The sequence below is a fragment of the Pinus tabuliformis genome, chromosome J (assembly GCF_031772625.1).
Source record: "Pinus tabuliformis cultivar Carrire ecotype Pingquan chromosome J, CPIR1, whole genome shotgun sequence".
Classification (NCBI taxonomy): domain Eukaryota; kingdom Viridiplantae; phylum Streptophyta; class Pinopsida; order Pinales; family Pinaceae; genus Pinus; species Pinus tabuliformis.
Genome location: NC_142295.1, coordinates 809,182,999 through 809,198,803, shown reverse-complemented (window position 1 = coordinate 809,198,803; position 15,805 = coordinate 809,182,999). Strand labels below are relative to the sequence as shown.

The window sequence follows — 15,805 nt, the reverse complement described above, 5'->3', positions numbered from 1 at the left end:
GTTGAGATTTATCTCCAAAATAATTATGCTTTTTTCCATTTTAATTAAATTGATTGATTTAAAAAAATATCATATGAAATAAGTTATAGCATGTAATATTCATAACCCATGATATTGTAATAAAATCTCTTTACAAATTAAGAATCTCCATAATAAAAATGAAAGTAAATCTAAAACGTTAACAAGTTATTTGATTTATGTGCTAGTAAATAAATTAAACATGTGTATATATATATAACCAATACAATATTCCGAAATAAACATATTTATCAAATTAAATTAAAATTAAAATTCAAAAAACAATATTCCCAAATAAACATATTTATCACCCTAATTAATTACACTTAATCTGCTAATTTGAAATCTGTTTTTTATTTACAAATGACCTCTCAATCGATCTTGATATACAAAGGGTCTCTCTGGCTGCCCTTTACTTGTAGGAGGTAAAGAATAAAAAGTAAAGAATCGATCTTGATATACAAAGGGTCTCTCTGGCTGCCCTTTACTTGTAGGAGGCAAAGAATAAAAAGTAAAGAATCGACTGTCTACTTGCAGACCTAAATGCCCTCACTGTCATGTATTTTCGCACAATCTTCGGTAGAGCTTGAGCTTAACTTATAAGAGAGGTAAAAGCCAACAGATAAAATTACCACTGTGGATGCTACGACCACTGCAGAAGCTATCCTGACCCTGCGCTTAGAAAAAAATGAAGTACATGAAGAAATATTTTGAAATCGCTCAGGTGGCGAAGATAAAGTACTGCCTGCATCTTCCTCTGGATAATCACTGTTCACCTCTGCAGTACCAAAATTTTCTCCTCCTTTCACAGGAACGTTCTGATTTTGTTCTTCTGGGTTTTTATAATCTCCATATGGCTGCAAATTATCTTCCCGTGAAGGACGCCAACTTTCGGGACTGCTTCCTTCATCTTCTTGGGGCACTGTTTCTTCCCTGGATTCAGATTCATAAGCAGAGCTCGTATCAGAAGAAATTGCCTCTGATTGTTCGTAATGTTTAGCTTCTGGTTTTTCCTCATCCGGCAATTCTGTTGATTCTCTCTTATCTGTACTGGATTTTGCTTTGACTTTAGGCAGCCAGACATACAATGTTTCGTGCTCGAACTTGGCAGTGACGCCCTCCGCATTCAAATTCTGAGCCGGGAAGCCGAAAATCTTTCTGAATCTCTGCCCGCCAAGTCTCTCCATTCTCTGCATTCTCCCTTCCACCATCACCCATTCCTCCACACGACGTTCTCCGCTAATAATCAGATTTCCCCATTTATCAATATGCACTCGCACATCTTCAGTTGTGAAACCTGCACAAATAAAAATCATGAATTCAATATATTTTCAAAACTTTATAATAAGCTCAGTAAAAATCACGAAGTCACTTTTTCTAAAATATTTCCGAAATTTTACAACCAGCTTAGATCTATTTAATATTGTATTTATTATTAGAGTATTTATCATTAACTAGAATCTAAAATTTAAATTAAACGAAAAAAATAGTTTATTTGTTTTCTTAAATTTTTATGTTTGCTAGATAATATGTGTGAATCTTAATATGATTGACATATCTAACCCATACCAAATTCTCTCGAATTAAATAAAAATAAAAATAAAAAAATCTTAAATGTGTGAATTTAAATGTGTGAATTTAGTTCGGATAATGAATGATTTGATAAAATTCACCATGGTCATTAGTGTGGCTTGGACTTTCTAATTAGAGATGAAATTGTTAGAGAAGCTTAAACCTGGGTGAGTCTTATTCCCAATCCAGCCTACGCTCTATGAAAGGATAGCTCTAATTAGAATTTGCTGGTATAGAATGTTAAGGCCAGTATTTCGCTGAACACAAGCTTTAAAAAAAAAATGTGTGACCCTCTAAATTTCTCTTGCTTTGCAACCTTGAAAAGTGAAGAAAGTAGAAAAAGAAAAAATGGATGGGGTTTATTTTCTAAATATGATTTTATTTTTATGAGATATGATGGGAAATAAATAAATTTAAAATATGTGTTTATTTATTAAGTAAAAAATTTGGGACAAATAAGTTTTTAAAGTTTTTTTTAACAAATAAATTAAATAATTATATTAGATTAAGTTTTGGAAAAAACTATGCTGGGAAGAAAAAGAAGTGTGGTTTTTTAATTATAATTCTGAGATTGTTATATTACCTAAAGTTATTAGAAATGATTCAAAATTTAAATTTGAAAATTAATTATAAAAAAGTTAACAAAATACATCATTAGTGTTATTGTTAGGTGAAAAGAGTATATATATAAGTCTTTAGGATGTATAGTATTGATTCTTTTTGGAATTTAAAATTTTTCATCTGATTTTTAATCCAATTGTATAGATTGAGTAGTCACTCCCTACGGTTTTCTAACTTAACAAAATCATCATGCAATCACAAGCCTTTATCATAGCTAAATTTTTAGCTATGGATGACCTTTACACAACAGAGTGCCTTAACAAAACACCTTGTCAAGAAGTGCATTTGTTTGGAAATTAACTAAATATTTATTTTAATACATTTTATTTTTAAATGAATATTTATTGAGAAGATCTTAGAATAAAATTGTGTACAACATCACATTTGGGTGGACACTACACACATTATCAGAGACTAGATTTGAGACTAGAGAATCTAATAGTTACAAACAAATATTTAGAAAACTTAAATAAATAAAACAAAACTAATTAAAAATAGAAAAAATGCAAATTTTTTTAATTATTAGTGGGACTCTCAGGTGGGTTTTTTGGTCTAATTTCTCTAAAATCCTGCCGGAATTTATTGAAATCACAAGCTTGATGGGTAACCCTACACAATCAAAGTGCCCTAGGAATTTTTCAAGGTGATGAATCCATATATACAGAAAAAAAAACATTTTAAATAACACAAATCAAAATTTCAAGATTCAAACATCGAAAAACCGCACTAAAAAAACTAAAAAAAAAAACACTAACACCCCGCTTAAATCACGCATCAAACTATAGCATGCCCATATGGACGCAAATATAACAGAGCCTCCGTCTCATAACAGATATCTAAAAACTAAAGGCATATATTCATGGAACTCACCTGGCAGATTAGCGACCAGAATGTAAGTTTCAGGTGTCTCCTTCCAGTGAATTTGAGGCTCGAATTCTGGCTCCACCAAGCTCAGATTAGCAGTACTTCTAGGTATGTTCCCAAATCCGCCAAGACGATTACCTGCAGTACTAATACCTAATGCCAGATTCACATCCATTCGGTACCTTAAAATCTCCTTCCCTAACAAACTTGGAAACTGAGGAGTACTATCTGGACGAAAGATATATTATATGCAGCAAATATTCAGATATTGGGCTAAGAAAGAACTAAAGTGCTCCTCCTCAAGAACCAATGAAGATTGATGGCTCTGTGATTATTCTGCGTACATGTATTCACAAAAAAACCGAAGAGCCGAGTGATTTTTCTTGCGTGCGGATGCATCATTTGCGGTTACTGTCGGCGAGACCACTGTTCATTCAACTATCTTTCGACGCTGAAAAAGAATACTTTGGCAATAAGCAAATTGATAACTTGGAATCGATGAACAACATGGAAACTTGCAGAATCGTCCACCCGTGAACCCACGTGCCCATATCGAGCCGAAAGGTTTCTCATGGCGCCATTTGCAAAATATTGCGCTTTTTGAGATTCTTCTCCTTCGCATAACTTGGGGCGAGAGATAGATCACGAATCTGCGCGCTACATTTAAACTTGTAAATACATTTCGCTAATTTGCAAATTAATAATGTTAAAGTTTAATAACAGTCGTGTTAAGAGGAGTTGTGAGTTTTTTAGTATTGGACTAGGTTGAATTTTGGTGAGTTTTAATTGGGAAGTTATAGAGCATTTTGATGAAGTTTTTATATAGCTTGAGTGGGTTTAATGGTTAAGAGTGGTAAACACACATGGACAGCAAAGACAATATGAAAGATAAAACATGCAATACATTTTTTATTAACATGAGATATACATTTATAGTACAATACGTGACTCTTGGGTTTCAGATCCCAAGGTATCTTGGACTGCTTTTGTCCATTCAACTTCCACACTAACCCATTTAGGATTAGGTGTCCAACATTCCCCCCTTTAATCCGAAGGGTTATGTATGAGTCCAAGAAGAGAGCTGTAATACAAAATGTGCAAAAAATGCATGGCAGCACTAGGCTGAATGTGCTCTATGAAATGTTGGTATAAAAGGCGGTGGTTTAAGGATGACCACCAACACTGGAACGCTTAGTGCAGTTCCTGGAACTCTTCCAAAACTGGCAAGAAACTGAAGTTTTCTGCTAGAGGAAGTGATCCTATTGTTTTAAAGAGGGAAACCTTCAACCATAAAAGGGAGGTCTCACCCCGCATAAAAGGTAAAACTTCAACCTGAAAAGGGAAGTCTCAACCTGTGATGGCTTAAGGATGACCAACAACTCTGGAATGTTTAATGCAATTCCTGGAACTCTTCCAAAGCTGGCAAGAAGCTGGTGTCTTCTGCTAGAGGAAGTGTTCTCAATTGTGTTCCCGGAACTCTTCCAAAACTGGCAAGAAGCTGAAGTCTTCTGCTAGAGGAAGTGTCCCAGATTGCCAACTGAAGGCATGTTCAGGGGCATCTTTGTCTCTGGCTACAACTCCGAAACTGGGGTGGCAGGTTGTGGCTCAGGCTCGCTTGATGTGACTTTGAAGCTTGTAGATGACCATCATTTCCCCCCTGTCAGATACAAGGTGAGATGATGGAGGAAACTCAACTGCAAGACTGTTCAATATTCTGGAACAAGTTCTGACATGTGTTTGGAATATCTTCTTGGCTGTTGATGCCCATTGCCAAGAAGCGATCCATCCAAGATGAATCTTTTTTCTTGCAGGACGTTTGTTTTTGAAGCATCAGTGTGAAGAATGGCTAGTTTTATGACAGTGCTTACATGGATGAAGATCAAAACAGTGATCTTTTAAATGGCCAACTCGGTCACAGTGTTGGCATTTCACAATCTGTTGTTGTTGTTGTTGCTGTGGAAGAGGGGCAAAATCTGGAACAGCTGAAGCTGAACTGTCATAAGGAGCAGGTGAATTGTCATGAATGAATCCAGCACTCTGAAACTGAATGGGCTTGGCATAGTCTGGAATATGAAAGGACAAGTCCTTGTCATATCCAAGACCAGTTCTGTGCTTGTTGTGGACAAGCTGTTCCCAAAGTCTGATGATGGGCTTGAGAAGTGCAGACTGAGTTTCTGCATCTGCATATACAACTGCTGCTTTATTTGAATGAACCGTAACATTATTAACATGTTGTTGATGGGTGGTTGTCTCAATGTTCTGAACAAAAACAGGTTCAGAATGGTGTCTATTTTGATGTAGCTCTTCTTGCTGTCACTGTGATTCAAGCTGCAAAAAATCGATCTTTTCCTGTGCATTTTGTAGACATGTCTGAATTTCTGAAAGAGATCCTATGCTGATTTGTAATGTGTCATCAACAGTAGATTGTATAAGAGTTTTCATGAACTCTAATACTTCACTGATTCTGGCCATTTTTCTTCAATGTCAGGTTTACACCTTAAAAATTGATCACAATTATTACTTAGTGCAGAAAAGTAACCGTACACAACAATATCCTTTATAAATGTCAGCAAATGATCAGTGTGTTAAGCTCCATTAATTTAACACAAAAGCTACCTTGATTTATGGAGTTGCAGCTTTTCTTAACTTATGGAAACCAACTGCAGTAGTTTCCTTAAGTTAAGAAAATCAACTGCAATTACTAAATTAATAATTGGGAGCTACTAAAGTGGTCCATTACTTTGATCTCATCTCTACCTTGATTTGTGGTTTTTCTAACACATAGCTTTTAGAAGCTTGATGGAAGCTTAGCTATATGTTTATCTGTTGGTCCCCAAGCTCATATCTCAACCCCCTTCAGTTCTACACCATCTAGATGAGATAGCAGAGCTCGGAAGTGCCTTCAGAATTTTGTGTTCTTTTGCTTGGACAGAAGCTGGAGTGCTGAAGGAGAAGCTTGTGGACTGTGGCCTGCATCAATACATCACCGATGGCTGGAGGTAACTCGTATCCCTGGGCAATAAGGTTTAATGATTCTTTGAGTTTATTCCGCATGCAGAATCATTGTTGAATTTGTAGAAATTCTAACATTTGGTATCAGAGCATTTTTTGCCTCTGCCTTGGTGTGTGATTCGAATAGCATTAGAAATTTTATTTATCCTGAAGATTGCGCAACCCTGTGTGTAGTTGGCCATAGCACCATAGTTCTGATTTTTGCTAGGTTTCTTGATCTGAATCCGCGTTCGAATTGTGGAGGGCATTTGTTTTCTGGGTCCGCATGCAAAAATTTGTTCATGATTTGTATCATGCGATGATGGTATTCTCTCGCCTGCAACATGGCAGTTGTCTCTTAAGATGTGCGTTTCCCACCTGATCATGAAATCATCAGACTGTACTCGATTAAGAAACCCATTTGACTAAAAGCCGGAACATGCCAATGTTTCAGTCGAATAGAGACAATCCGTTCTGGGTGAAAAGGGGTCGATGTCGATCAGTCATACCTTGCATAACATACATGCGACTCCAACTGGATCATCGAATTAGATATTCAACAGAATCTCATGAGCCGAGTTGACCAACGTTTGTACTACTCTCTAACCGTCGTTTGGCCGGCACAAAACCCTGGTTAAGTCATGACCTTTTCTCCCCCAGCATACGTATTCGAATCCTGTCCGGTTCTCACTAGATCTCGGCCCTTTTGCCCAAGCTACTGAGACACTGCGAGTAGGTGTAATTTAATGTAATTGCAATGGCAGAATCCTCCAAGATGAAGCCAGTTCTCATGTGTGATTGTTTCTAAATTGCAATTATCCCAGCAAAGTAGTACACTTTTGATTGAAGATTTCCATAAGTTAATTACTAATAAAAGGCGGCATATCCCTGGTCGAAGGTTTTCATACCATGTGAATTATCACTATCTCGTTGTGTTAGGCATTCAATCCTGAAGTTTTGTAACACTACAGATCTCATTAGAAACTCCATACTGTGTTGGCGGATTTTTATTGAGAAACTTCGAGGAATCACTTCATGGATCTCTACACAGGTCGCTCTGCCTTTTATATTTTAACAAGCATCTGCTGGCAAGTATATAGAAATCAAAATATGGCAATATTGTCAATGGCGACTGTGCCAAATGGTGGATACGAAAACCCTGTCGCAGGGTTTAAGGCAACTCTGAACAGAGGACACTACACTTCTCTCAACAATTTATCATTTCGTGTTAGAAATCCATGTACCGTAATGTTTGCTTCCTCAAGTTCGGAGTATAATGTTTGATCTTGACGGCAAAGTATAAAATTTGATCACCGACAGAAGTTTATTTCTTTGCGAATATGTTTATTAGCAACATATCATTCCAACGTCAGTGTAAATGATTTTAGAAAGCACATTTAGATTGGTTTCCAGGTCTATGGTTTGGTAATCATGTTGATCTTGACGGCAAAGTATAAAATTTGATCACCGACAGAAGTTTATTTCTTTGGGAATATAGAGGCATATGTGAAAAAGTTTTTTGACATAAAGACCTTGACAATGATCAATATGGTGAAAATGAAGGTATTTATGATATTAGCCATGACGTTTTCTCTTGCAAACAAGTAAAATTATACCGCAAATCAATGAAAGAGACCAATTACTTACAAGGAATTGAGTTTGTTGCGTTTCGGGTGACAACCGGTCCGACCTTTTCTGCAAGTCATTGATGTTTTCGAGGCCGACGTCCAGAAATGTTAAGCAATCTCCGATCCACCGCGTGGTCTCCTCCAAGCCTTGCACAGGGTTTCACAATGTAGTATGAGTACATAAATCTTTCATTATAAAGGTCGATCGTGGCTCAACTCTGTGAAATTCGACGACTATGCAGTTTGGTTGCTTCAAAGCGATTTGCATTGAGTTAGTCAAAGGTCTTAAGGTTTTGCATTCTTTTCCATGCGTATTCTGAATCCGCCATTTTACTGTTTTAGTTTTAACGTATTCTGAATTCAAGCCCTTTATGGCTTACTAAATCCAAGCATCTTATGCTTTTAGCTATTATATATTTTGATTGCATGTTAAATGAGATGTCATCCGTCGAATGTGCCAAATACAAGTTAAAGCGTAGCTATAAATCCCATGCCTGCTACGTGGTAATATATGGCTATTGGGATATGACGCTTACTCAATACACGAGGCATTTCCCTCCACTTGCAGTGCCTTTTCTCTGTATACATCCAAGGATGTGTGTCTTTGTATATCTCATGTAGGTTTCTTTTGGGTCGTGTGTTTTCAAAAGAAAGGATTTGGTTTTATAACACATGGCATTACTTTTGATTATATACCATAACATTTTATATGTATATTAAAGTTTGTGATATACCATATTGTATGGTTTGTTTCGTTTGGTATATATTTTGATATATATATTTTGGTTATATATATTTTTTATTTATATAACTTTATAAACTTATATATATTTCAGTTATAACTTTGGTTATATATATTTGGTTATAACTTTGGTTATATATATTTTGGTTATAACTTTGGTTATATGTATGTTAAAGATTGTTATGGTATATGTTATTTTTATTTATATAGTTAATTTGAATAAACTATATAAGATCAACAATGCAAAATGCAAAGTAAATTGATTACATTACATTGAACTTACATTTATGAACATTTGTAATTAAAGAGAAATAAGAAATGGTTTATTTCTCATTTGGGCATTCAGTTCGCATGAAGTTCAGATTTAGCATTGTTGAAAATCAATTTTTGAGTCAATCTCCGGGTTAAGTTTATAAATTCAACAATCAATTTGTAGTCATACTGACTGCTTTAACCTGCTTTTGAATTTGCTGGAGAATTATTACAGTTATATGGAGTTTATTAAAATGTCATTTTGACTTACTCCTTCAGTAAACATTATTTTTCTCTCTGGTTAAGTTTTGTTTATGCAACAAAATTAATGTCTAGTGATCCATGTAATTTTAATTAATTAGAGAGTAGCCACAGCATCTTTAATTAAATAAAATTATATATTGATTGGCAAGATCACATAAAGATTATTTAGACATTAAATTGTAATTAATTACACTGAATATAATAAATTTTATCCCACAGGAATTTTTATTATATTTATGTAATTAATTAGGATAAAATTTCATAACCTACCCACAGGAGTTATGAATTAATAAGTTTTATCATAAAGTTTTATTGAATCTGCTTGAATTGAAAATTTAGCCCACAGGCAATTTTCATGTCATTTGATTCAATTCTTTTTAGCATGTTTTACATTGGTAAAACGTGAAAGATCATAAAGTTTTGTTGAATCTGCTTGAATTGAAAATTTAGCCCACAGGCAATTTTCATGTCATTTGATTCAATTCTTTTTAGCATGTTTTACATTGGTAAAACGTGAAAGATCATAAAGTTTTGTTGAATCTGCTTGAATTGAAAATTTAGCCCACAGGCAATTTTCATGTCATTTGATTCAATTCTTTTTAGCATGTTTTACATTGGTAAAACGTGAAAGATCATAAAGTTTTGTTGAATCTGCTTGAATTGAAAATTTAGCCCACAGGCAATTTTCATGTCATTTGATTCAATTCTTTTAGCATGTTTTACATTGGTAAAACATGAAAGTTCATAAAGTTTTATTGAATCTGTTTGAATTGAAAATTTAGCCCACAGGCAATTTTCATGTCATTTGATTCAATTCTTTTTACCATGTTTTACATTGGTAGAACATGAAAGTTAATTAAGCCTCAACATAAGCATGTGATTCTTTATTTTGATGCAGTAGTACAACCTGCAAATTTCTCTGAAATTCGTTCTGACATTCCCGACCTTGAGGAAGTAATCTCGTTTGTTTGTTAAGAATCTAATATGGTTAACGTTAATAGCCAGTGAGAAGTGAGCAAAGCATCTTATCAGGAAACAAGATGGGCTCGCATGTGGAAGCTATAAGAACATGTTATTTAACTTTAAGTAGTGGCTTTGTTTTGGAGTTAGAAAAGACCTTTTATGTTCCAAGTTTTTCTAGAAACTTGATTTCAGTTTCAAGGCTTGTACCTTTTGGATATTCCTTAAACTTTTCAGAAGAATCTTTCAGTCTATTCTATAAATCTGATTATGTTGGGAATGGTATTTTGTCTAATGGTCTTTACTGCAAAACAAAGTCACATATGATTCAATGCATGTTCACACTGGCACTAAAAGATGATGATTAATAACACTTCTTCATTAATGATTGATAACACTTCTTCATGAATAACACATCTTCATTGATTCCCCTCTAGTCATGGTGAGAAATTGGTTTGCAAGCTCAAGAAGTCATTGTATGGTTTAAAACAAGCATCCTCCCAATGGTATTTGAAATTCCATAATGTAATTTCTTCTTTTGGTTTTGTAGAAAACATTATGGATCAATGTATATACCTGAAGGTTAGTGGGAGTAAAATTTGTTTCTTGTTTTACAAATGGATGACCTTTTTGCTAGCAACCAATGATAAGGGTTTGCTACATGAGGTGAGACAATTCCTCTCTAAAAGTTTTGATATGAAGGATATAGGTGAGGCATCTTATGTCATTGGCATTAAGATCCATGGAGACAGATTTCAAGGCATCTTGGGTCTGTCCCAGGAAACCTATATTAATAAAAATTTTAGAGAGATTTCAGATGAAGGATTGTTCACCAAGTATAGCTCCCATTGTGAAGGGTGATAGGTTCAATTTGAACCAATGCCCGAAGAACGACTTAGAAAGGGAACAAATGAAGAACATTCCATATGCTTCCGCTGTTAAAAGCCTAATGTAGGAATGTTGGGATGATGTCAGAGTGATCCAGGTTTAGACCACTGGAGAGCTACAAAGAAAGTAATGAGGTACCTTCATGGGACCAAAGACTACATGCTTATGTATATCCTGTTTGAGGCTGCTTTACATGGTGTATGGCTTAAGAATTTCATTTCTGGGCTTAGAATTATGGATTCTGTATCTAAGCCATTGAGAATATATTGTGATAATTCAGCTGCTGGTTTTATGGCTAAAAAAAAAAAAAAAAGTGGGAGTCGAAATAAACACATCGACATTAAGTTTTTAGCTATAACGGAACGTGTTAAAGAAAATAAAGTGGTCATTGAGCACGTCAGCACTGAGTTAATGATCAATGATCCTTTGATTAAGGGCATGCCACAGTTAATTTCAAGGATCATGTATTGAATATGGGACTTGGTTCCATTATGCAGTTTTTTCATTGTATGGACAATGTTAATGAAATTCTTAATTATTGTGATGTTTTTTCTCATATTATGTGCACCTTAAGTTGATTTGAGAAAATTCATTTAAGAAGGACCAAGAATAAACATAGGGTTTATTCATTAAGATATTATTGCCACATAAATTATAATAAGAATAAATGCATAGTAATACATGGAAGGTAATACTCGTCATTAGAGGACTTATCGCCATGATTCATGTATCTATTAGTTAATACAGATTATCAATGGTTTTTAAGTTGAGACATTAAGTTTGGAAGTATGGACCAAGTGGGAGAATGTTAAGCTCCATTAATTTAACACAAAAGCTACCTTGATTTATGGAGTTGCAGCTTTTCTTAACTTATGGAAACCAACTGCAGTAGTTTCCTTAAGTTAAGAAAATCAACTGCAATTACTTAATTAATAATTGGGAGCTACTAAAGTGGTCCATTACTTTGATCTCATCTCTACCTTGATTTGTGGTTTTTCTAACACATAGCTTTTAGAAGCTTGATGGAAGCTTAGCTATATGTTTATCTGTTGGTCCCCAAGCTCATATCTCAAACCCCTTCAGTTCTACACCATCTAGCTGAGATAGCAGAGCTCGGAAGTGCCTTCAGAATTTTGTGTTCTTTTGCTTGGACAGAAGCTGGAGTGCTGAAGGAGAAGCTTGTGGACTGTGGCCTGCATCAATACATCACCGATGGCTGGAGGTAACTCGTATCCCTGGGCAATAAGGTTTAATGATTCTTTGAGTTTATTCCGCATGCAGAATCATTGCTGAATTTGTAGAAATTCTAACACAGTGTGCAATATAAAATATTACAATCAGCTCACCAAAATCTTTATGCAGCAGTGGAATCAAGGAATTAATGCACTATAATGAGTTTTAAATACAATGCTACACTGGCGCAGCAGCAACTGCAAACTTGCTTGGATCCTTCAAATACTCGTTCACTCCAAAATGCCAACAGACCAATCAGCACAGAGTCTTCTGAACAATTGTAAGTACACAGCAATATCTTGAAGGAAACAACCAAGAGTATATATTCAGAGTGATTCGATTTAGAAGGCCTCAATACATTTTTGGCACAAGCAATTAAACCATTGTAGTCTTATATACATCTGAGCTTTGAACAATGACTCGAGTATTTCACCAAACTGTCTTTCGTTTCATCTTTACACAAACCATTTACTCTTTGCTTTCTGAACAAGTTGACTACAAGAAGCAACTATTTACCTTTGCCGGACACAGAAAAGAAAATATTATGATATTTTGGTGATGGGTGTAAAGCACTCAGAGTGAGAATTCTGCTACACAGAATTTACATGAGCAGGATGGCCGAACAGACTGTTCAATTCTCAATTCGAATTCAAATCAACTGCAATTCTGCTAGACAGAATTTATAATCCCCAATTCTCAATTCGAATTCAAAACAACTGAAGAAAATTTCTTCTGTCGGAGGTGGTGGTAAGATTACCCAGCTGCTCAACTTATATAGCCAGACTGCACGCTTATCACTACAAACATACGCATCTCCAGACAAAACGGAGCGGACAATTCGAATTAAAAACAAGATTTCGTGTTGCAGTTTTGGTGTATGGTTCAATCTTATTGGATGACAGCATTAACAGAGAACAACATCAGCACCACTACGGTGCGCATCCACATGACCCTGGTGAAGACTAGCAGACCTTAAGCGTACGTTGGCTTGGAAAGTTTGTAGAGGCTTTTCAAATGGAGTATCAGACATGAAAATACCATGGAACCACTTACAATAAATATGTGTTTCCCACCATACATAACACGAGGATTCAGTGTGTTTTCGCAGAAAACCTCCTCCGTCGCCCCGTCTCCCAACAAAACTCCAAATTCAGGCAGCTAATCAACGTAGATAATCGCACAGAAAATAGAGCACGGAGAATACCACATTAATTCAACGGCGAAGCAACCGACCCCCCTGAAATCCCCTTCACACGAATTTCTGAGCGATGCATATAAAAGCTTGTTTCAAGGGCCGAATTCATTCAAAATTATTAATCCGACAGTAGATAAGGATGTTCATCCTAGAGATTCTTCCCAATAATATCACAGTGCTGCACTACTGTTTTCCTTCTCCGTCTTATAACAGGATCTCCAGCTTCAGTGCACTTAACAACTTCATCAACCTCTTTCTTAAATATACAGGATCCCTTACGAAAAATAGCAGGAAGTGTGTTATAGTTGATACCAAATTGCTGGAAAAGGAGTTCATTCTTTTCCTGTGTTTGAGTACCCTTCAAAACATTCTGAGCCTCCGTGGCACTCTTCCCTGACTTTACCAACATCCAAAAGCAGGTATTATATTGATTATTTATGTGGCTTGGGTAACTCACAATCTACTTAACGCCAAGCAAGGTAATCTCGAAGAATGGAAGTCGAAGGATAGCACACGACCCGTCCATCAAAAGAAGGTGGATACTGCAGCTCCGTATGTGGGAAAAACTTGTGCCATTTCATAACATATGTGGAGGAAAAGAATGAAACCATAAGTGACACTATCTTACTGGCACGCCTTTGATGAACAGTGCTTGACTTCTTTATCACAAAACTGTACTCATCACTCATGCCATATGCAAATACTATATCTGGAAATTCTTCAAGCATATCTATCGCACATTCATTCAATAGCTGTAAAGCATGCTCATCATTGGGTTTCTCAAAATTATGAACTTGTGAGAACCGAAGAAGAGAACGCACCCAATTCGCCAGTAAAACCGTGCCCTGGCCAGTGTTGTGACGAGAGGAAGTACTGTGCTGTTAAAGATTACTGATCTCGCTACAGCCTTCGAAGTGGAGCATTGTTCGAGTAAAAAGCTGGCAGCTGATAGAAAGCCCTCCGCAGCCTTTCAAACGCACTGCACATTCAGAACGATGATACCAGCTGCGTCCTCCACAATTCTTTGTCAGGCAGCGTTCAACAATCCAACTGCGTATGGAGTCTCTCAGACCGGTGAGAGCGTTAGGTGAGAGAACATTAGGTGAGAGAGCGTTAGGGCAGCACAGGCGTGGCAGAGACGCAGGACAGAGGCGTTCAAGTTTAATGGCTATTCAAACACATTCAGTAACGCAGGTGAGAATAATGAGGTGAATTGTCAGGTCTATGCAGGTCAGAGACAAGCGTTGTCACGCAGAGGGCATTAAAGCCGTTTAGGCAGAAGAAGCCGTGTCAGGCCAGACAAACGTTCAGGCCAGGCAGATGCGTTAGTGGACAGAGCCCAGAGACGGAGCAGAACAGTGGACAGAACGACAGCAAATGATTTCATGCAGGAGCGGTTATGGAAGATGACAGCGCTGGTGCGCCAGAGAGCGTTATGACAGATGCGTTATGGTCGCCACAAATTTCTGACTAATTTCAGAATTGCATGCACGCTAACAGATGCATATTTGGTAAACAGCAGAGTGGTAGGTCAAGAATCGCAGGGACTGTCAGGCACCTCCTAATATAGCAGTACTGACAATTATATGAATGTACAGGACTGGCATGTAAAAAAGGCCACGGAAAACAAGTGGCTCATATGTGAGCAGGGCAGAAGATCGCCCGCTCTGATACCATGTTAAACACACATGGACAACAAAGACAATATGAAAGATAAAACATGCAATACATTTTTTATTAACATGAGATATACATTTATAGTACAATACGTGACTCTTGGGTTTCAGATCCCAAGGTCTCTTAGATTGCTTTTGTCCATTCAACTTCCACACTAACCCATTTAGGATTAGGTGTCCAACAAAGAGCATGTGTTTCCTCTTAAGAGGTCACAGGTTCAAAACCAGAGGGGGTAGAGTATGTATGCCTTTGTAGACTTAGGAGGCAAATCGTTGCACTGAGGTGGATCCCTTATCCCACAAACAAGGACTTACGCGTTTCGAACCAACCAGACTGGTTCATCGTCAAATCGTTGTGCCGAGGTGGGTCCCTTATTCCACAAAAAAGGACTTATGTGTTTCGAACCAACCAGTCTGGTTCATCGTCAAATCGTTGTGCCGAGGTGGGTCCCTTATCCCTCCTTGTGCCGAGGTGGGTCCCTTATCCCACAAACAAGGACTTACGCGTTTCGAACCAACCAGTCTGGTTCATCGTCAAATCGTTGTGCCGAGGTGGGTCTCTTATCCCACAAACAAGGACTTACGTGTTTCGAACCAACCAGTCCAACTGAGGTGGGTCCCTTATCCCACAAACAAGGACCTATGCGTTTCGAACCAACCAGTCTGGTTCATCATCAAATAGTTGTGCCGAGGTGGGTCCCTTATCCCTCGCTATGCCGAGGTGGGTCCCTTATCCCACAAACAAGGACTTACGTGTTTCGAACCAACCAGTCTGGTTCATCATCAGGATAAAACAACCTTATCCCACAAACAAGGACTTACGCGTTTCGAACCAACCAGTGTGGTTCATTTTCAAATCGCTGTGCCGAGGTGGGTCCCTTATCCCACAAACAAGGACTTA

At 36.9% G+C, this 15,805-nt stretch overlaps 1 protein-coding gene and 1 pseudogene across 1 annotated transcript; both read right to left on the bottom strand.

The window, feature by feature from the left end:
- Positions 1 to 366: 366 nt before the first annotated feature.
- On the bottom strand, positions 367 to 3,482 carry LOC149229172 (uncharacterized). Its single transcript, XM_089375782.1, has 2 exons — positions 3,082 to 3,482; positions 367 to 1,315 (listed from the first exon to the last, which is right to left on the bottom strand). Exons 1-2 carry the CDS (start codon positions 3,248 to 3,250, stop codon positions 558 to 560), a joined length of 927 nt encoding a protein of 308 aa, XP_089231908.1. The 5' UTR covers positions 3,251 to 3,482; the 3' UTR covers positions 367 to 557.
- A 9,864-nt stretch (positions 3,483 to 13,346) lies between these two features.
- Positions 13,347 to 14,206, bottom strand: LOC149229171 (tRNA(His) guanylyltransferase 1 pseudogene; annotated as a pseudogene).
- Positions 14,207 to 15,805: the final 1,599 nt, after the last annotated feature.

Excerpts from the sequence above, each read along its gene's own strand:
- LOC149229172 (XM_089375782.1), bottom strand. The coding sequence starts at position 3,250 with ATGGATGTGAATCTGGCATTAGGTATTAGTACTGCAGGTAATCGTCTT. Across the intron at positions 1,316-3,081 it reads TCTGGTCGCTAATCTGCCAG|GTTTCACAACTGAAGATGTG; the intron begins GTGAGTTCCATG and ends TTATTTGTGCAG.